The sequence below is a fragment of the Ananas comosus genome, linkage group 10, assembly GCF_001540865.1.
Source record: "Ananas comosus cultivar F153 linkage group 10, ASM154086v1, whole genome shotgun sequence".
Classification (NCBI taxonomy): domain Eukaryota; kingdom Viridiplantae; phylum Streptophyta; class Magnoliopsida; order Poales; family Bromeliaceae; genus Ananas; species Ananas comosus.
The window spans coordinates 11,321,698-11,344,659 of NC_033630.1; the positions used below are offsets into that span (position 1 = coordinate 11,321,698).

The following is a 22,962-nucleotide window of genomic DNA, read 5'->3' on the forward strand; positions in this document are numbered from 1 at the left end:
ATCATTCACCGCTTTCTTTATTTTTTTCATTTTTTTCTATATTTTTATAATGATAAAAGCGGTGAATGGTTTACCGCTTTTATTTTTTTTCTACTCCTAATGAGAAGTTATAAATGCGGTGAATCATTCACCGCATTTATAGGACTATTTTTATAATTATTTTTTTAACAAAATTATTTTTATAATTATAAAAATTAATAAGATTATTTATAAAAAAAATTCTGTGTAGAATGTAAAATATACGCCCAGTGTAGGGTGTGCACGTAGCATCACCTTTTCTTTTTTTTTTTTTTCATGTTGCTTGGATTAGACTAAAACAAGATAATTTTTCAGAATGGATAAAGTAATAATTTCTATTTAAAAAAATAAAATTCTCATGGGCTTTAGAATGAGTTGGGAGGGTTAACTGGGAATTTAGTTTACTTCTTCGCGATTCACTCAAAGGTGCTAACTACTTTTTAGCTAACAAGAAAATATAAATTCGGTTAATAATCAACAATTAATAGCTTGATAATAGAACAAGCTAATTTTTAACAAATATCAAACTCAATTGACATAGTAACCCAAATCAAAGGTATTAAAGGAAATGGATTAAAAACATGAAGTTCGAAACCAACTTCGAAATAGTCTATAGTTGAGGGGGTCTACATTAAATTTTTCATAAACATACTAACATTTTCACATTTTTACATACACTTTCAGAGTGTAAATTTACTTTTTTGTAGCAGATGGATTGAGTTTTACAAAATGAATAATAGTCTCTTAACTGAAGAGGAATTATAAGATGCTGCGATTTATGATTGAATCATAGGATCAGTGTTTGCATCAGATGTTTGAACACTTTCCCTGGCCTTTCTCACCTAAAACAGAGAAGAAACAAAATCAGAAATAAATCATTTCGAATTCAAATAAGCAATGCATTATTAGAACAACTGAATTAAACAAAAACAGATTTTGTACTAGATTTTGCAGTACAACAATTAATAATATAGAGTCTTAAGTGACACTGCTAATAGAAATTTCCCTTTTTGCATGAGATACTGCGGTCGAATATTTACAGTAAATCTTGTTTATCATATGCGAGCTCCGAAGCAGTGGCGGATACATTTTGGTTCGGTTTGGTTTTGACGGAAAGCTGAATCAAAGCATGTCGTAAATTTTTATAAGAAAGCTCCAAATGGATTTGGTTCAGTTCAAATCTGATTTTTAGTAGGAAAATCAAACCAAAATGACTAGGATTTCCATTATTCTAATTTAGAATCAAACTAATTTCACGTAAAACTAACCAAATTGAACCTGAAATCGTTGTTCCAGTTCGGTTTCTTAGTTTGTTATTTTTTCCTGAATCATATCCCACCAAGAAGCAGCTGTTGGATATGTGCAGCTTTAAGAAACTTGAATGATCTTCAGGGCTGAAAAGCAAAAGCTTCAATTCGAAGCTTCTACTTCAAGTCGACTTAGAAATTATGGAGGGATTCTAATGAAAAAGTTGTTAATGACTTGTTCAATTTGCTCACCTTAAACAGCACTTCAGCTCTAGCCTGTTGTAACATGTCCTAAAGACATGGGCTTAAATATATTTGCCAAAGGAAAGGATAATTGGGGAGCTCTCAGTTCCTCGGACATTTAACGAAAAGCTTAAAAAAATGATCAAAAAACAATTAAAAGGTAGAATTCTCCCTGTTTATCATGTACTACTACTCAAATGTTGCAGAAGTTTGTTTATGATTCATCTACAGTATTACCTGTAAAGATCCTAGAACATTCTAAGAGAGTATAATTATACTGTAAAGGTTTTACTAGGCAGTACAAATACAGTTTTAATTGAAATGACTTACTTCTTGATCCCAATTGGTGGAGAGTATCATTGCGATGAGAACCAAAATTTGTACGATCATCGCGCATATAATTCCCATCCATAGGCCCTGGAAAACCAATTATATAGTTGTAGTAAGAAAAGCAAGTAAGAAAGCATATATAGATTTCCGTACTTAACAAGAAAGAGCAGAGTTATAGCTCACCTTCCCACCGGCATGGAAGAAAAAAGCAAAGAGAACAGCAGATGGAATGCCGACGACATAATAGGCACCGAGGTTGATTACTGAACATATCTTCTGCCAACCACATCCTCTAGCAGCGCCTGTAAGTTTTGACGTTTGATATTGAAATATAAATAAAGCAAATTATACTTCATATTTCATAAACAACTTTGGTAGAACAATTAGCCGAACGCAAATGATAGGAGAATGCAGAATACTATCGAGAAAACGAGATCATGCACCCTTTACAGAAACAATCAATACAAACGAAAGTTGTAGAATTTTTTTTTGGAGATTTAACAGGTAGTATTGGGCATATACAGACAAGAAAAAAAACTATGCAGAAGGGTTTTTATACGATGAATGTATAAAGCAAACTAAATTGAGAATTACAAAATTCTGTAGTCTGATGTCTTGTAGCAGAGAGCTAAGCTACTAACGTATAAAGATTCCATGAGCGACTCATGGACGCTAGGTTTCTTTTGGGGCATATAAGGGAACATGACCTGTCTAGCGCACACATTTTATGTTGTACTCGGTTATCTCTATGATTCAAACATAAAATTTTACTTTGTACTTGGATATTCCAATTTTGTGGAATAACCCAAACTGAAAAAATTACCTAAATTTGTCCCCAAGCCAATGCCTGAAAGTACCACAGGGAGCATGTGCGTGTACGTGAACAGTGAATAATAACAAAATGCAGCATAGAGGATTTGGACTTAACCAACCTGAAAGAGTGCATTGAATCCCATCCATAAAATCAGAAGCAGCAAGAATCGGCATCATAGCTGATACATATTTCACGACTTCTTCTTCATTGCTATATAAGTAGCCCCAAATATCGCGCACCAAGATGGTAGCTAAGGCAACAATTAGGCCCTCGGTTATGGCTATGGCTACCACAACATATACCGACAAGCGTGCAGCTTGCGGATGCCCGGCTCCTAGTTCGTTTGAAACTCTAATACTGTAAGAGGGGGAAAAAAGAAAAAGAAAAAGAAAAAGAAAAATAAGATGAAAGCAATACTGATTAACAATATTACATAAAATGCAAAAAATAGTTCAACTCCTCTTGCCTTGCAGCATTGCTGAGACCAGTTGGGATCGTATAAACCACCCACATTGTGTTCAGGCTGGCAAAATAAGTTACGGTTACTAGACAATAAATTATAGACTGTAAAATTAAGTAACTTCAAATTGCATTGGTCCTTGGACAAAAGAGAATAATTTAATGTTGAGGGAAGTGTTCCTTAGAACAGAATAAGTAAATTGCAAGCAATTAGCAGAACAACAAGGTCAAACCAACCACCATTTAAGGCATTAATATTTAGAGCTAGAACTTGAATAAGATTGAAAGAGTAAACAACTAAAAACTGTGAACTCTGGAAACCATCAGGGATGGAGTCTCAAAAGGGAACACTCTTTTATTGTAAAGGAAAGATCAGCCAATGTTTCCATGAAAGGTCGGATGATTCCATGAAGTAACGCTAGGACACAATAGTTAGACAAAGCAGAGAAAACTTATTCAACAGTAAGGAAGACTTTGCAAAGTTGTCGCAATAAAAGAATTGAAGGCAGAAAAGATTTACTGCAAAAGCACAGAGTCGAGAGGTTTACAAAATATCTAGAATTTTCTTCAATTTCGACAAAATCATAGAAAACCATATAATGATTTGGATGATTCACATATCTATTTCTGTCCAGAAGGAACAGAAAATGACTCAACTACAAATTTTTCTATAATCATGCTTTCGTAAATCCATTTTCAATCATATGCTGAAGTTGTAACCAGTGCTTTCTAGCAGAGAACAGAAAACATCTTCTCTATGCTACACTTGTCAAATATTTCCTTCTGCACATTCTGCAGAAATGAAACTGAGCAACCATTTCATGCAGGAACTTGGACCACTTTCAAGGACGTAAAAAGAGAAGGCATCAACAGCTCTTTTGAGCAAATGTGACAATTCATTCTAAAACTACAACAGATAAGAAAAGTTTTAAAGTTCATTTGCTAACCTGATTGACAAAACTGAAGTCTCTAGTTTTGGATTGGGAAGAAAACCAGCTAGAAGAACCACCATTTCAAACGCCCAATACTCTAAGCTGCATCAATTTGTGCTGATAAACCATCATTAGTTAGTGCATAATTTGGGACAAAGAAAATAGATTTTAGACTAAACAGAAACATTGATCATAGCCAGATAAAATCACATAATATATGAAGTTCTCACAAAATAAGCATAAGAAACAGTTACTTCCACAAGATACTATTCACAGAAGCCAGTAAGAGAGAGAGAGAGAGAGAGAGAGAGAGAGAGAGAGAGAGAGAGAATACCAATACTATTTCTACAGCATGAAATATCATGCCACCATGGATGAAGGACTTGGCTGTCCTATTATGAAAACTAGTTTATATGTGAAGTGGAAAAGTAGCCAACCCAACTAGTATTTAATTTATCAAATTGCTAAGAAAACATCTGTGATGAAAGTAGGACAAGGGCCTCAAAATGTTAAAAAGCATATTACCAGGGTACTTCTCTATAATATATCTATGAATTCTCTAATTATTTAATTTAGCATTCCATACCAAAAAAAATGACAAAAACCATACAAGATTAAAACAAGTACATTTATTTGAAAGGAAAATTTTCTCCGCTAGGACTACGAAGGAAAATTACCAAGTCATAAAAGCGGAGGGAACAGCAAGTCTCAAAAAGTTAAGAACATCACTTAGTGCCTCTGTTGAAAATCCAGTCCAAGTCCTCCTGCAAGCTCGAGAGAGCTTGATGTATAATGCTAATATAAGCGTGTTGATCCAGTAGGATATAGTTGTCGCCAATGCTGCACCTTTGGTTCCAAGGCCAGATTTATACACCAAAATCCAGCATAATATAAGATGAAGTAATGCAGTTACCCCAGAACTAATCACCATCGGAAAGATTATATTTTGGGTTTGTAGAAATCTAACGTGGCATTGAAGCAAACCATAGGCAAAGAGGCCAGGGATCAGCCAACGAGCGTATAAACCTGCTTCTTTTGATATTTCGGGATTCTGACCAACGGCAATGAGAATTTGGCTTGTGTTGGCCCAAATAAAAGCTAACGGAACACTTGCAAGGAGAAGAACAAACATAGCCCTCTGCATTTGTATACCGAGGATATGGTATTGTTTTGCCCCATAGGCCTGCCCGCAAAGCGTGTCGAGTGCAGTTCCCATACCAAGCTTGTTATGAAAAAGGAAAGGAGATCGATTTATTATTGAAGCCTTACCAGTGAAAATTGTATAAAGAAGTAGTAAGGACTGAACATGAGATGGACTGTGAACAAGAGAGAAAGTAATAACTGAATCTTTTGAAAAGAATACAGGTGGCATGCATTTTGTTGAGGCACATTACCATATTTGCTTACATATTATATCTTCAATATTGGATTAAAGAGAAAACAAAGAGAAAAGGGAAAAAAAATTGAAATGGTCGACATAATTCGGTTATCGCATTGCAAGTCTTCTACTTAAGTCAGCAAGTGTTTGTGTATTACTTGAAGTATTATCGCCATGAGATGCTACTCTTCAAAATCTAGATCAACATCTGAGCTTGGCTTATTCCTGTCTTTTTATGATGAGTGACTCAACTAAGTCTATGAACGTGAAACTCTGTAAAAGTGATAGGTTAAAAATACCATTGTTCCCCTTGGTTAAATATTCTATTGGCTCGAGCGGAAATTGGCACATCAGCGACAATCATAGCCAAGCGGCTATTTCCTTCTGCTTGCCAAAAAAAAAGGAAAAAAAAGCTTGGGAGTTGAAACAAGAAAGTGCGTGAAGGTTGGAAATCAACACTGTAATTCAACATTGATAGGATGAAACTAGCCAACAGAGCAAGCCTCTTTCCTGGTAAAGAAAATTAAGGCAATCCTCAGATACTTTATTTTTATCCTTATCCACTATTCTTTTTGTAAGTCAAAGATCATTTTTCTCATTTCTAACAGGTAAAAATAGAAAAAAAAAAAAACACGTATGGAGACCCCCCAATGTTTTTTTCTTTTCGGATGAGACCCCTCAACTTTCGTTTATTTTGAGTTAACTAATTCACATCAAATTAATTTGGGATTTCATTAAATTCAACGATGATTTTGTTAAATTTAATGGTTTACCCTTTTTTAGCTAATATAAATGTTGCTTCAACAAAGTTTTCGCCCAAATTAAAATAACTGAACATTAAGAGGATGCCGATCCAAAAAAATTTAGTCCTGAGATCTATTTCACAATGGTCTACAATTGATGGGGTCTCCTTACAACTTGGCTCTTTTTTGATGTAGGAATAAGATATTCAAGAATAATCTCATGAACATTTTCTTGTGTGATTATAATCGAGGAGCTTGATTTTTGCTCCTTGAAAAGTCTTATTATCCCTGATTTAGTATGATAAATCTAGAAGATGATTTATTTTATTCCAATAAAAAGACTTAAATGTCGAATATGATATTCATTCTGGACATTTGATCACATTACTCATCTACCAAATATCACATGCTTCTCGAATAAATAAAAAAAGATATCCCGAATAAGATGCTCACGCATCCAAACAAGGCCTAGGTGTTTATAAATTTTTAGCTGTTGGATCTATTCTTTTGACCTTTGGATCAGAAGTCAACAATGGTGGCTTCTTGCAAGGCCTACTATTGTGCATGACATAAGGACCGCTAGGGCTAATTCAATGCTCAAATAGGCTATAGCACAAACACCTTAGTGTTTCTAAAACCACCCCAGCAAGACACTCTCTCTCTCTCTCTCTCTCTCTCTCTCTCTCTCTCTCTCTCTCTCTCTATATATATATATATATATATATATATATATATATATATATATTATTACCTTATATTTACTAGGATATCACAACTCACAAGCAAACTCTTTCTCTCGTATTATTCTACTCAATCAGTGACATCACTGCAACATACATTATTCGTGACAAGAGAGAATGGAATAGGAGAGTTGATAGGCTGGGCCAGCATTCACGTGGCATTTTCACCAACTTTTAATTAACTCTTAAATAAATAAACAAAAGCTTTTCTCAACACGTATTCACGTACGTATCCATGTCTAAATCTAATGGCCATTCTATATGGTCGATAGCTTGGTTGATTTTTTTTTCTTTTTATTTTTGTTTTTTTGGTTCTGTGTGGGTTTGGTTAGAGCCACAACAAAAAAAGAAGGGTGNTAGGTAAATGATATCAAAAAATCGCAAAAATTATTTTCTAGAAACTTCAAATGCTCTAGATCAAGTCTAACGGAGCCGATCGTCGATTCGAAAATTCCATCATCGAAAACGGCTCAGGAGCACGGAGGCCTGAGAGCACAGCAGCCCTGCTCTATATATATATATATATATATATATATATATATATATATATATATATATATATATATATTAAGAAGTAGCAACACATAATTCACCAACCAACCAAGAAACGAACACATACAAATACCCTATGAGACAAATCATCAAACACCTTACATGCAATCCACGCTCCCTTTCCTCATCAACCCAAAACTAAATCACGTACCAGGACGCTGAATCCGGTGACGTTGGCGAAGGAGGCGGCGACGGAGGCGCCGGAGAGGGCGAGCTCGCCGAGGTGGCCGACGACCATGACGGAGATGACCTGGAGCAGGTACTGAAGGAGGCTCACGGCGATCAATGGCGCCGCGAGCCCTAGCTGCCGAGGGACCTCATCGGCGACGGCGATGGAGATCGGAGGGTTAGGGTTTTGCTCGGAGGAGGAGGAGGAGGAGGAGGGGAGAAGAGGGGAATGGGGAGATGGGTTCTCCTCTTCTCCTTCTCCCATTGAAGGGGTTTTATTAATTTCTCTCCTTGCTTGCTATGGAGGGAGACGAGAGTCGAGAAGAGAAAGGATTCAAAGGAATGGAGAGCGATTTAAACGTTAAAAAAAGGTCAACTGTGTAGAGGACGATTTTACAATTTAATACTTTACAAATTTATAATTTCAAACTGATCCTCTAAAAATTTATTTTGACAAAATTTAAATGATGATGGCTTATTATTAAGTTTTTCTCTTGATCAAATCCTAACAATTCATTTATATAATTCTAACAATCAAACAAAAAATTTTATAATTCATATATAATTTTAATAATCTTATAAAAATCTTCATAATCTATTAAAAAAATAATAATAAACTGTAAATAATAAATGATTCACTGCTTTCTAAAGGCGGTGTTTTTCGTTTCTAATTATGTGAATCTCTAGACACTGAGTTGGAAAAAAGAGAGTTCACTGGCCAAACAATATTTTTGAAAGAGTCAATTTACAAATTAGAAATTTTATAAGGTTCTTGTTAGAAACAACTACGTATAAGTTTCGATTTTAAATGTTTTGCGTGGACCCGGTTCCTCCGTACACTCGTGGGCCGCCCACCTCATGTATAAATATCCCTTTGTTCCCCTCCCTCTTTATCCGCTTCAATTCTCGGCCACTCCACTCTCTCTCTCTCTTTCTCTCTCTCTCCTCTTCCTCCTCTCTCCACCCAACGATGCAAACCCCAATCCAACCCCTCCCACCTCTCCGCACCCACCTCCTAAACCCCCAACCCCACCTCCCCCTCCTTCTCCTCCTCCGCCGCCCCTCCCCGCTCCGGCGTTCGCCGCCGCCGCCGCGCTACTTGAGAGCTCGCTGCTACGGCGTCGGCGGCGGCGGAGGTGGAGTGGAGCCCCAGAAGAGGAAGAAGGCGGGGGCGGTGTCGGCGGTAGCGGCGGCGGCGGCGGCGGCGTACCCCTTTGGCGAGATCGAGCCGCGGTGGCAGCGGTTCTGGGAGGAGCACCGCACGTTCCGCACCCCTGACGAGGTCGACACCTCCAAGCCAAAGTGCTACATCCTCGACATGTTCCCTTACCCCAGGTGAAAACTCCTAACCCTAATTGGGGGAGAGAAACCCTTTTTGGGTTTCTGGTGGAAAGATTTGGTCTTGGGAATTTACGAACTTATTAAAGAAGTGGTGCTAAATTGGGATTTAATTTGTTGTCTGAGAAATGAGGGGAAGCCATTTGTTTTCTTGCAGAAAGGTTTGGTCTTGGAGGGGAGGTGAGTACCCATTAGTTAGTCTTGTGGGAATATAAGAATGTGGTGTAATGAGGAAAGAGCTGGGTTACTTAGATAGAATTTCTTAAGTGGACTTAATTTGCTATTATAGGTGAGCGTCTTGATAATAATGATGGTTGTTTATTTATTTATTCTTTTCCCGATGTTGGATGGGTTTTAATTTCCTATGGTCTATATCTCTTTGTTGTTTTTTTTTTTTTTTTTTTTTTTTTTTTTTTTNCATTTCTTGATTTACTCTTCCCTAGACTCTTCATTATTACGTATGATAGAAATTGGGGAACATTAATTCGGAGATTTGGATTTTTTCGTAATGAATAAGGAGACATTTTTATGTAGGTATGTATCAAAAGGATGCTACCTATCGTTGGTGTGATGTAGGAAAAGAATTGATTTGTCCTTCTTGATTGGCAACTCGCAGCTGAAGCTATTGAGTTGATGAGAGTATACCCTGTCTTAATGCATGAAAGACGATTCACTTACAAATTAGGTTTTATAGTGCTTATTGTCTTATTGGAAGATTGATCATGTTTGTTTGATCAATCTTCCTGTTTCCACTCTTCTTATTGGAAGATTTGTCCTTCTTGATTGGCAACTCGCAGCTGAAGCTATTGAGTTGATGAGAGTATACCCTGTCTTAATGCATGAAAGATGATTCACTTACAAATTAGGTTTTATAGTGCTTATTGTCTTATTGGAAGATTGATCATGTTTGTTTGATCAATCTTCCTGTTTCCACTCTTCTTATTGGAAGATTTGTCCTTCTTGATTGGCAACTCGCAGCTGAAGCTATTGAGTTGATGAGAGTATACCCTGTCTTAATGCATGAAAGATGATTCACTTACAAATTAGGTTTTATAGTGCTTATTGTCTTATTGGAAGATTGATCATGTTTGTTTGATCAATCTTCCTGTTTCCACTCTTCTTATTGGAAGATTTGTCCTTCTTGATTGGCAACTCGCAGCTGAAGCTATTGAGTTGATGAGAGTATACCCTGTCTTAATGCATGAAAGATGATTCACTTACAAATTAGGTTTTATAGTGCTTATTGTCTTATTGGAAGATTGATCATGTTTGTTTGATCAATCTTCCTGTTTCCACTCTTCTTATTGCAAAGTTGAACTTAAGATTACATGAACAATTTCAAATGCACAATGTTGTGGACTTTGAGTGGCCTTATATTCAATTCTGATCTTTATTTGACTAGGATGATCTCACATAACTTTCACAATTTGTTTCTGAATTCACTTAGTCTTTTTGCTTAAAATAAAATGAGGCCATGAACAATTACTTTGCAGCGGAGCTGGACTACATGTTGGTCATCCCCTTGGATACACGGCAACTGACATTCTCTCAAGATATAAACGCATGAAAGGTTTCAATGTTCTGCACCCAATGGGATGGGATGCATTTGGTCTTCCAGCTGAGCAATATGCTATCGAGGTTGAATTGAAACTTTTTGTGGCAAATGCACTGGTGTATGCCTTTTTTGTTTTTGGGTGAATAACCCACCTCATGCACAGACAGGAACCCATCCAAAGATCACAACAAAGCGAAACATTGAACGATTCCGGTCACAGGTAATTTTGATGTGACTTGTCTTTGTTGACATTTTTAATTTTCTGTTTGAAAATTGAAGATGTTTAATTTCAATATGTTATATCAAGTTTGTCATGTCAGGATCATTTAGACTAAGAGAGACAATTATATGTGGTTAATGCATGTTTGTGCTAGTACGGCAGTTGTTGAACTTTCTGGCTTATTTTTCAATTGTTAGCCAAACAAGCCATTACTCTATGATTTACTTGGATGTTTATATCTTTTTTTGCAGCTAAAATCTTTAGGATTTTCTTATGACTGGGATCGTGAAATATCCACCACTGAACCAGATTACTATAAATGGACCCAATGGATTTTTCTTCAGCTTCTGAAGACAGGACTGGCATACCAGGTCCTGAAAACTGAACTATTATTTACTCGTTGGACTGCCCTGTTTGCTGTACTTATTATGTTTTGATAGTGTTGTAGTTGTGGTTTATGATGGTTTATGCTAGCATTACTTTTGATATATTTACAACAGGCTGAGGTACCTGTTAACTGGTGCCCTGCTCTTGGCACTGTTTTGGCGAACGAAGAAGTCATCAATGGTGTCAGTGAACGAGGCGGTTTTCCTGTTATAAGAAAGGTATTCATGGAATTTTTTAGATCGTCTTATTGTTTCATTTTTTTTTCATTATTTCCCATTTACCCTTTTTTGATTAGTCACATGTTTGTTTTCAATTACTTAGAAGGCACACTTAGGGTCTTTTTTATTTTTTCGGCTAGATCTTCTGCACGAGTGCTGTTTGAAGGGATGTGCTTGAAGAAGCACTAGTAGCTTTTTCACCAAAATCTTCTTTATAGCTTCTCATGACAGAGGAAGCAGAAGTTTTATATTGGAGTTTTTGCTTTTGAGGCAAAAAAAAATCATTTTAGCTTTTGCCTCAGCAATAGCTGGAAACTATGGGCGTGTTTGGTTCAAAATAGGAATTGTAATCGGAATGGGAATCGAAATGGACTGGAATCGAACATGGAATGGTAAAATCCTCCAATATGTTTGGTTTAGAATAACAATTGGAATCAGCATAAGTTGATTCCTATTTTCACCGTTTGGTTGAGATGGAAAAAATTTTGTTTATCAAAAAAATAATTAAAAAAATATATAAAATATGAAAATATAAAATTAAATTTAAAATTGAGTTTGCAGCTCAAAACATAGAAATAAATTTATAATTTAAATTCAAACTAAGACTGAAATATTAAATATTTACAGCAAAAATTTAAAATGACAAGCCAAAATTTTAAATGTAAATTTTTTTTAAAAAATATAATTTAAAATTGAGTTGACAATTCAAAATATAAATTTGAATTCCAATTTGAATCCATAAATTTAATTTAAAATTCAAATAAAATTTTAAATTTAAAATTTGAATGTGAAATTTGAATTTGAATTTGAATTTGAATTTAAATTCATATATTAAATTCAAAATGCTTTATGAATTTAAATTTTAATTTAAGTTCAAATCAAAATATAAAATGTAAAATTTAATTTCTAAATTTAAACTTGTAGTTTTAATTAAAAATTGAATTTAAAAAGTTTCATTTAATTTTAAATCAAAATATAAAATATAATCAGGATATTTTCGTAGAAAGTATTCATCCCGCCTATATTCAATTTCCAATCAGGCCTTCTAGATTGGATTGGAAAATTGGGTGACCGGGGGATTCTTGTTCCATTCGGGAATTGGAATCGGAATGGGACTCCGCATACCAAACACCCACAAACAGAATTGTCCAATTCCAATTCTGATTCCTTGGTTCAAATAGGGTGAACCAAACACGCCCTGTATGTTAGCCAAATACTTGGTTTTGAAAACCTTCTACATTCTGGAGTAGATATTCTATTCCAAAAGCCAGGACAATTAAGCACTTAGCGCATTGATTGGAATTACCTTGTTACCCTTTTTTTGTTGCCCAAGTAGCCTATGCGGCAATGGATGCTCAAGATTACAGCTTACGCTGATCGCCTTCTTGAAGATTTGGACGATCTTGATTGGCCAGAAAGCATCAAAGAAATGCAGAGAAATTGGATAGGGCGCTCTGAAGGTGCTGAAATCGAATTTCATATTGTTGATTTTCAAGGACAGGAACGAGGATTACATCTATCTGTCTTCACAACCAGACCAGACACCATCTTTGGCGCAACGTAAATATCATTAGTTTTATATATGCATATATTATGTGAAAAATATAATTTGAATTTAGATGTATTTACATTAACACCCCTGCCACGCTATTTATTTGTTTATATCCTGGCAAAATCTCAATTATCATATAAGCACTTCGAAAATCTTTTCTATACAAAGCCAGCTTCCCTCCTGGAATTTGGATGGCACTCTAAGTTATTACAGCATTTTAGTAGGAATTTGCAACTGTGAGGGGTATATACGAAATTAAGATTTCCCAGGGTTATATATGATTTTGCAGGGATATTTACGGGAATGCCCCTTTTATGTACTGTTTGAATGATAGTACAATCTTGAACTCTCTCTTATGTTGCAGATATCTTGTTGTGGCGCCGGAGCATTTCCTATTATCGTCATTAATAACCGAGGATCACCGTGAAATTGTATGTTTTCGTCTTTTAAAGTTTAGATTCATGAACACTCGAAAGAAAATAAAAAAGAAAATTTTGCATTCAGGTTGAGGAATATGTAGAGCTGGCTGCAAGAAAGAGTGAGCTTGAAAGAACAGATCTTCAGAAGGAGAAAACTGGAGTTTTTAGTGGTTCGTATGCTAAGAATCCAGCTACCGGAGAAAAAATTCCAATATGGATAGCAGATTATGTTTTAGGAAGGTTTATCTATTTTCATTTCTTTACATTTATTTTGCATTTGTTAGTTATTATACTTTGTGATGGCTGCACAAGTTTTTCTAAGATTGTAATGGTTGGTAACAGACTGCTTAAATATTGTGTAGGAGTTATTATTTGCGTTTTTTTGGCTGGTCCTTGCTGTCTTTTTCTTTTAAAGTTAACTAGTCTTCTAAGAGTACTTGACTTTTTCATTGTTTTTAGTTTCTCCAATGTGAAGTATCTTTAATGCCATGTCTTGCATTTTCATATTTATTTTTTTTTGATATTTTATATTTACAAGTTAGTGTGCTCCTATATTATTGATATATTGGTGTACAGAAATTATGTTGCTTAGCTGTTGCAAAGCTCATTTCAACAAATTAAGAATTATAATCCTTCATTAAGATATCTTAAAATCTAGCTTTTATTTTTGGTTATTTTCTTTGTTCATCATTTAAGGAGTTGTTTTAGTGTAATCACTCAAAGTGTTCTTGGAGACAGAATTTTTTCCTAATATGGCAAACCTCACATAACATTTCATTTTTTTGTAAAGAACAGTGTCAAATTTGTTATACAGAAAACTGTAGACAAAAATCTGACTTTCAGAATTTTGATATGCAAGTTGACATGTTCTCCTACCTGTACATGTAGTTTCTGTTTGGTGACTAGGACATAGGGTTTGGAGATTACAGAGATTTCACATATACACCCTTGCAAAATTATCTATGTATATTTTTTGTTTCCCTGTAATGTGTATGCCCTTCAAGAACTTAAATTTGCTTCATATATACCCTTGAACATGCTAAGGTGTCCCTCTTTAAGAAACATTTTCTGAACAAAACCAACCTCCCTCCATGGATTATATGATTTTCAAACTTAGGGGTATCTTTGTAAGAAACTGCAGTTTGAGGGGGTATGCATGAAGTTTCAGATTTTACAGGTTTATAAGTGCAAGTAGATGATTTTGTTTTGATATGTGTGTATAGACCTCTCATCATTATTTCTGTTATTGGCAATCAATTATAAGCTTCACTCCTCTGCTGCAACATCATAATCTATGATTTGTATTCATCATGCAGTTATGGCACTGGAGCAATCATGGCCGTACCTGCACATGACTCTCGTGACTATGAGTTTGCCTTAAAATATAACATACCAATAGTTTGGGTCGTAAAACCATCTGATGAAATTTGCGATCTAAATGAGCCATATGTTGATGATGGTATCATAGTAAACTCATCCAGTTCGGTATCTGGGTTGAATATTACTGGTCTATCTTGCAAGGATGGTGCTTCAAAAGTCATTCAATGGCTTGAGAGTACTAACAATGGAAAGAAAAAGGTGCTTTCATTTGCCCAAATTTGAATCTAGCCCCTAAAGTTTGACTCCGATCTTAAGTCTTGTCCTCACTCTAATTTTAACAATTTAAACCCTGAAACTTGACTGTTATTTTGATTTTGTGCGCAGAATTCAAGTTAAGCAATTCAGTCCTGAAGTTTAACCCCGATTTCAATTTTGAAAAAAAGAAAAGTCTAAGAATAGTGCTGACATGGCATCTATTTCAGATAGTATACTAACTGATGGAATTAAATTGTCGCATGCAACAAGCTTCAGGGACAACATTGATAAAATGGAAACTAAAAGGATGAAGTTAAAATTGGAGTCAAACTTTAAGTACTTTAATGTTAAGTAACCAATTCTTTTTTATACTTATTGTGTTGTACGGCAATTTAAATTTGAATAAAATCCATGCTCAGGTAAATTACAAGCTAAGAGATTGGCTTTTTGCTCGACAACGCTATTGGGGTGAACCTTTCCCTGTAATTTACCTTGATGACACTGATGAAATAGTGCCTCTTTTGGAAAGTGAGCTGCCACTAACTCTTCCTGAATTGGATGACTTCACTCCAACTGGAACAGGAGAACCTCCTTTGGCGAAAGCCATATCTTGGGTATGTTTTTCTTTTACTAATTTTGATGCAGGTGTATTTGATAGCGTGCTTCAGAAACTTTTTCATGTAGTTGTAGTTATAGGCTGGTTAGTTTCATTCACTATGATGATTTGTACTTACATAAAATGAAGAAGTGAAAAGATAACAGCAAAATTGGTTAGAGGAAATATAAGGTGGTGAAAACCCAGGATAACATTGACAATTAGCAAAATTTTCTTCTATTGTCATTCGAAGGTGAAAAATAAAAGCTGTTATCTTGTATCCCATAGGTTGTTTTATACGTAGGGGTGTAAATGAGCCGAATACGAGCGAGCTGGGGTTGGCTCGTGTTCGCGAGCTGGCTTGTTAAAGTATGGAGCTAAAAAATTTAGCTCGTGTTCGGCTCGTTAATAAACAAGCCGAATACGAGCTAGTTCACGAGTTGGCCAACGAACAATAAATTAAAATGATTAGATTGAATATATATAAAAAATAAATTTATAAAATCTTATCCATTAGACTTTGATCTAATGGTTGAAACTTTACATATAAATGAGTCTTTTTATAATTGAGCTTGTCTTTATATTTTTATTTTTCTAAAAATTAAATAATAAAAATATATATTATATATATAATTATTTATTTATATATATAAATATAAATTAAATAAATTATATAAATATAAAATATATGTATTCGAGCTGTTATTGAGCCGAACACGAGCGAGCTGACCCCAGCTCGTGTTCGGCTCGTTTATTAAACGAGCTGAAAAATTCAGCTCGTGTTCGGCTNCTCGTTTACTAAACGAGCGATTTGATCTCGAGCTCATTTCGAGTCGAACACGAGTTGACTCACGAACAGTGAGCTGGATTGCCACCCCTATTTACACGTATAACCTTCTTCGGAAGTTTTTTTTTTTTTGGTTTTTTCCTTATTTTTCCTTTCAAATAACTATTCGGATGGAGTAGAAAGAAGGCATAGTTTCTCTATGCAGTTCTTGCTGTTTTGAAACTCATTTCTCGTCTGCCTTATGTAATATGTCTAAAATGAATTCCATCTTCTTATTTAGGTTAAAACTGTTGATCGTTTATCGGGGAAACCTGCAAGAAGGGAAACTAGTACAATGCCACAATGGGCTGGATCCTGCTGGTAACTTCGTCACCTTTTTGTTAATGGATGGAATTCGAAAAACCATATAAAAATTAAATAGTGTAATGAGTTTTAATTTGTCGTTTCCTCTTACTATTATAGAAGTTAAATAGTGTAACTATTTTCAAATTATGTATCCATTAAATATAAAACTTCTTATTTTTAAATAACTTGTTAGGTACTATTTGAGATTCATGGATCCCCAAAATCCCACTACTCTGGTTGACAAGGCGAAAGAAAGGTAGGGAAGATTTTTATTTCATTTATTCTTTACAGCCACAAGGAAGGTTTTATTGGAGCAGCTAATATGTTTAATTTATCACCAGATATTGGGGCCCTGTTGACATTTATGTTGGCGGTGCTGAGCATTCTGTCCTACATTTGCTTTATGCGAGATTCTGGCACAAGGTTTTTTCAAACTGTAATTAATTGATACTTAAATTTCATTGAAGGTTATTACAATTTATTTATTATTTATTTGATTTACGTATTTATTTTTTGTTGAAGGTTATAACAATATCTGTGAAATTCTATTTGCCCTTGTATATGCAGTCTCTACACATTCTTTGATTGCCTTTAAGTTTTGCGCAAAATGGCTTAATGTTGATTAGGTTGTATGCTGTCTGAGTTAATCTGAAGAAGTCTGCCAAATACAAGTTAGTTGGCAATGTGTGGCTTGTAATCTAGTAGAACCCATCCACTTAGTTGCTTTTTAGAACACAGTATTTTCAGAGATTACTTGAGCTTAGGGAGTAAATAAATGGTAGAATTTTCAAAACTTAATTATCATTTTACTTCTGCTATGTGGTTGTAATTTTTTTGCTTCTACTCACCTCTTTCTTTGTTAAATATGCCTTTTAGGTTCTATATGATATTGGCATCGTTTCCACCAAAGAGCCATTCAAGTGCTTGATAAATCAAGGGTTAATACTAGGAGAAGTAAGTAACTTAACTTTCCGAAGCTATCTGTATAATATTATCCTTATTACTTTCTAACTACTGTAGTAATAGGTTGAATATACCGCGTTTAAAGATCAAGAAGGTAGATGGATCTCTGCAGATTCTGCCAGTTCAAGTGAGTATTACCAAGAAAAAGTGCCTGCAGAGAAGGTGCGGTTCAAAATAGACAAGTGTTATTATACTATTATTGAAGTCGGAAATCGTTTTTATTTCAATTCACATTTCAATTTTTCTTGTAGGTCACGAAGGATGGCGACTATTTTGTGCTAAAAGACAACCCAAACATTCGTTTAAATGCTCGCGCCTACAAAATGAGTAAAAGTCGCGGCAATGTCATTAATCCAGATGATGTCGTTTCTGAATATGGTGCTGATTCCCTACGCTTGTATGAAATGTTCATGGGACCATTGAGGTATCTTTTTCCTCTAGGGACTATACTCTTATGAGTACAGAGGCCTTTGTTTTCATTATTCGTTTTCGATGATAGCGCTTCCAAATCGAGTATCGATACCGTTAAACATGATTTAGAGCATTTGAAATGAATTTCGTAATTTTTTGTAATTATAATAAAGTCCAAGCGGGCATAAAATGAACGGTCAAAATCGATCAGCCTCCTAAAAATAAAGAACCAGATTCTTCAATTAAGATCGGAGTTATTGATTTTTATGTAGATAGTGAATGAAATTTTCTATCAAAAATTTAACCGGTTTTAATTCTTTTAGCCACCGTTTGGTTGGGGGTTAAGGGGTGGAATAACCCCTTAACCCCCAATTTATACCCAAACACCACTCTTAGCCACCGTTTGGTTGGGGGTTAAGGGGTGGAATAACCCCTTAACCCCCAATTTATACCCAAACACCACTCTTTTGGGGTGGGGTTAGTAAACCCCACCCCAAACCGGGTTAGTGGGGTTTACTAACCCCACTCCCCCTCCCAACTTTAACCCCGCACGCATCCCGAGCTCTCACCTTTTTCTTCTTTATCAATCATTATCTTTTTATCCCACCTACTCCAACCAAACACTTTTTTTCACTATCCTAGACTAACTCCAACCTCCAACCAAACACAAAAAAATTTTAACACCATTTTAACCCTGAACTTAACCCTATCCCTGGAATAGCTACTTTTTCTTAACCCCGAACCAAACGGGGGCTTACACCATTGAACTAGCAAGCATCCCATACTAGCTGTTTAAAATGTTTATTTTGAAATCTTTTGATCATAAGTTAAATAATGTCAAAAAATTATGAAATTTGGTTTCTAGAAGTATTAAATGCTCTAAATCATGTTTAACGATATGTATTGTAGATTCAAAAGTTTTATCATTGAAAACGATTTATGAGTATGAAGGCGACCCGAAAGAGCATAGTAGCTGGACTATGTATATATAGAGAACTATGGTTACTATGTTTTCAAAAGTATAGAGGTCTTCATGCTCTCAAGTTGTTTTTGATGATGGGACATTCGATTCCGCAATTGGCGCCGTTAGACATGATCTACAGTGTTGGAGTTATCTAGAAACCAAATTTTATAATTTTTAGATTTTGTTTGCCTAGTGAATGAGTAGACTTAAAATGAACGAATGAAAAAAAAAAATCATAAAAATAGTGATAAAAGACTTAAATTTCACCTAATTAGGTAAGTAGAATATTCTATTAAAATTTCACCTAATTTTGATTGTTTACACTGTTGAACTTACAAATGTACCAGTGTACCACATCGGCCATTAAAATAGTCATTTTTAAGATACTTCTATCACTTGACAAATGATGTTGAGAAATTATAAAATTTGGTTTCTAGATAGTTCTAGTAGCATAAATCATGTCTAATGAACCCAATCGCCGACTCGGATATCCTATCATCAAAAACAACTTGAAAGTATAGAAACCTCCGTGCTTTTGGAAGCACAGAAGACGTACCCGATAGATATTTATATATCGGTGCCAAAAAAATAAATATTTCATGCCATATTGTGTTGGTATACATGTATTTTTATCACTGGCACACACTGGCACGGTATGACATGCATTATATCATATCGTGTTAGCAAGTTTTTGACACAACCCCATATCACGACACTTAAATCCTTGTATAAACCCCTCAAAAGTTCAATTCTTACTCAAGTACCCTTAAGTTGGGTGGTCATGCCACTCACACTAGAATTTGCTTTTGCTAAAAATTATTGTGAAGGGTCATTCTTTTTCTTTTGTAAATTCATGGATATATATATATGTAAGAAATCAAAATTTTCATGGGCATATCTCCAGGTTGCAAATATTTCAGGGATATATACTTACAATAAATTTTCAAGGATATATATGTAAATGGTACTTGTTCTTTCTATATTAAATTCTTGATGCATGAGTCAAGCGCTTGCAAACTAGGTGCAAACCCTGAACATTTTTGCTCTTTTTTTCAGAGATTCAAAAACATGGAGTACTGGTGGGATTGAAGGAGTACATCGGTTTCTAGCAAGGACATGGAGGCTGATTGTGGGCCCTCCTTTACCTGATGGATCGTATAGAGATGGAACAATTGCATCCAATGATGAGCCAACCATGGAACAGCTTCGCACTCTTCACAAATGTATTGCAAAGGTCAGATTCCTTTCCTCTTGAACTTAATGATATGATTCGTTTCGTCAGGTCACTTGGATGAACTTAAATCATCCTTTTCTTCGTTTAATATTGAAAAAGAAAGTGATGCTTTTCTCACGTAGCTGTAAAATGCATTTGTATAAAAAGTCAGAAGTTAATTTTTAGTTCTAAAACTATTCATACTTCCAAAATTTTAGTGCAAACCTCAAGTCTAACATTGGCCAAGAAAGCAGATTCTGATTTTGGCTAAAACGTACTATGCTGTAAGTATCATGATTTTCACATTGCTGTGCTGATAGTTTACGCATTTACCTGTGAACAAACTGATGAATATCACCTAATGGAACATTGACTATGGAGGCTAAGTTACAAAATCTTGTAGTAGCAGTTTCTGGCAATTTAGCAACAGGTGTGGTTCTTTAACCTCCAATTTATTGAGAAGAAGCTTGCAGGAGTCCACGTTGAGACAAGTTCCTCTATAAGAAGGCACGCTCTGCGATTAGCCTTTTTGCTGCAGATAGTCCCAAAGGACCAAAAATTACAAACTACATTTATTATTGGAAAGTACACTCTGTTTATCCCTAGTTATCACTTTCTCTGTATGCATATGTATGAGCATGTGCGTGTGCATGTGTCTGCACCTGCGTGCATGCGTATGTGCATGCATGTGGGTGCATGTGTGTGGATGCAGTATGCATGCATGTATGCCAAAATTTGTTCTAGATGTACAGCACCATAATTTTTATCCATGGGAAATAATTTACTGTCTACATTTAAAGTTGTGAGATGAAGATGTACCAAACTTCTTTGGTTAATTGTTGTGTTTATTGATTTTCCAGGTGGCAGAAGAAATTCAAGAAACAAGATTCAATACTGGAATTTCTGCGATGATGGAGTTCATAAATGCTGCATACAAGGTCTCTTCTATCATTTGAGGCATTAGCTTATTAGCTTAGTATGGGATAAAGTGTTTTTATATCACTATTGTACTTTCTTACTAATGGAATGCTAATTCTTACAGATAATTGTTTTTTTTGTCACTTTCTAAACTTAGATGTAATTTGAAGTAGTATGTCCCTTTGGAGATACTGTTTGCATTGTTCTTTTTTTTTGTACACTAGGTTCATATACTTAGGTTCATATATTGTGAAAACCTTGTTGAATACTATTATTCGAAATGTCCAGTCCACTATTTTGTCCAAAGTGATAGATCGATCAGGATTACATCTAATTTATTACTTGTAAGAAGTGATCTGTTGATAAAACCAATTAAATAAGCATAAGTCTCATTTAAAAGGGATCAGTATTTTAATAGTAGAATTGTTTCCTTAGCTCTATTGATCCTTGTGTTCAAATGCTAACCAAAATTTACTTCTCATCTTTTTGATGAAATGCTGGGAACTTGTAGTTGCATCATAATGATTGATAGATGACCTAAAGATCATATTACCCTTTTAATCAAGCCAACAGATTCAATGTATTTCTGTCTAATATTTTCCAGGTTATTCATGCCAAATGACAAATGGAATTACCCAACTGTTATTAACTTATTGTAGTTGATGGTTAGATAATTTGTTTGCTGGTTACTTCATGAAAATATTGTTGATTTGTTTTGAAGAATTATTGATCGTTTCTACTGCATATATTTTAATAAAATTTTGATAGTGATTATGTTCACTTGCTTTGTCGGTTGACTGAATTACTCAACTATTGTTAGCATTTGCAAAATCACAATGATATATTGTTTTGATAAACTGATTGCTTTTTTTTTTTTTTTTTTTTTTTTTTTTTTTTTTTTTTTTTTTCTGTTTAACAACTTAGTGGGAGAATCATCCAAAGTCAGTTATTGAGGCCTTTGTTTTGTTGCTTTCACCTTATGCCCCACACATGGCAGAGGAGCTTTGGTTTCGGCTTGGGCATTCAAGTTCTTTGGCATATGAATCTTTTCCAGAGGTACAACTTTACCAAAGACCCAAATATGGAAAGCATAATATGGAAAGCATAATTTTTACTTGTTGCCTTTTAACTTGTATCCTTTGCCTTTAAATTATGGAAATTTCCACATAATGCGACATAATGAGAAATTTTGCAAGATATTGATCTATTGAAGCAATTATAGTATAGATGAAGTTAGTAAAAGTTGCAAGAGAATTTGAGCTAGAAATCAATATCGAGTCTTGCTACTTTTCTACTTGGCTTACAAACTTCAGATAAATAGATGATTTCGCAGGGATCCAAATGCAAAAGCCTCTTTATTTAATTTTGTGAGCCATACTTTTTGAAACAAAAATTTAGTGGCTATACCTGCACCAATGTACTTCAAGTGACGGATCATTATGCCAAGTCTTTTAATTTTATTTTTCAGGCCAATAGAGAGTATTTGAAAGATACAACAATCGTGCTCCCCGTTCAGATAAATGGAAAGACCAGAGGAACTATTACCGTCGACAAAGCCTGCTCTGAGGATGATGCATTTAGATTAGCCTCCAGGGATGATAAGCTCTCCAAGTATTTGGAAGGGAAGACTATAAGGAAAAAAATTTATGTTCCCGGGAGGATCTTGAATGTCATATTGGACAAGGAGAAGGTAAGGTCATGATCGTTGCTTCTGATACTGTAACCATTTGATTTTCGCTTCATGGCTCTATTTTGTACTGAGCTATGCTATATCTTCTTTTCTTGTCATGATTTTGTATATTACAGGTTCATTCTTTCAATAAAGTTTAACAATGATTCATCATGTCTCTCTTTTGCTGAATTTAGCTTGCGACTAAC

The 22,962-nt window shown here is 35.0% G+C and overlaps 2 protein-coding genes across 4 annotated transcripts; one reads left to right on the forward strand and one right to left on the reverse strand.

Moving 5' to 3' along the window:
- Positions 571–7,957, reverse strand: LOC109716036 (protein DETOXIFICATION 16-like). The gene is made up of 8 exons (XM_020241309.1): positions 7,608–7,957; positions 4,721–5,265; positions 4,059–4,145; positions 3,119–3,175; positions 2,771–3,009; positions 2,022–2,140; positions 1,839–1,925; positions 571–860 (listed from the first exon to the last, which is right to left on the reverse strand). The coding sequence occupies exons 1-8, from the start codon at positions 7,887–7,889 to the stop codon at positions 795–797; spliced, it is 1,482 nt and encodes a 493-aa protein (XP_020096898.1). The 5' UTR covers positions 7,890–7,957; the 3' UTR covers positions 571–794.
- Positions 8,526–22,927, forward strand: LOC109716070 (leucine--tRNA ligase, chloroplastic/mitochondrial). 3 transcript variants are annotated; one of them, XM_020241359.1, is made up of 20 exons: positions 8,530–8,959; positions 10,456–10,600; positions 10,681–10,737; positions 10,989–11,108; positions 11,238–11,342; positions 12,679–12,902; positions 13,259–13,325; positions 13,399–13,553; positions 14,630–14,891; positions 15,308–15,502; positions 16,551–16,630; positions 16,809–16,871; positions 16,957–17,038; positions 17,492–17,569; positions 17,642–17,740; positions 17,830–18,002; positions 20,010–20,187; positions 21,027–21,104; positions 22,009–22,140; positions 22,553–22,927. In XM_020241359.1, the coding sequence occupies exons 1-20, from the start codon at positions 8,595–8,597 to the stop codon at positions 22,784–22,786; spliced, it is 2,892 nt and encodes a 963-aa protein (XP_020096948.1). In that variant the 5' UTR covers positions 8,530–8,594; the 3' UTR covers positions 22,787–22,927. The 3 variants fall into 3 exon arrangements, with proteins under 3 accessions (XP_020096949.1, XP_020096950.1, XP_020096948.1); XM_020241360.1 differs by lacking the exons at positions 22,009–22,140; positions 22,553–22,927 and adding an exon at positions 20,385–20,450 and having other exon boundaries at positions 8,526–8,959; XM_020241361.1 differs by lacking the exons at positions 21,027–21,104; positions 22,009–22,140; positions 22,553–22,927 and adding exons at positions 20,385–20,450; positions 20,630–20,747 and having other exon boundaries at positions 8,526–8,959.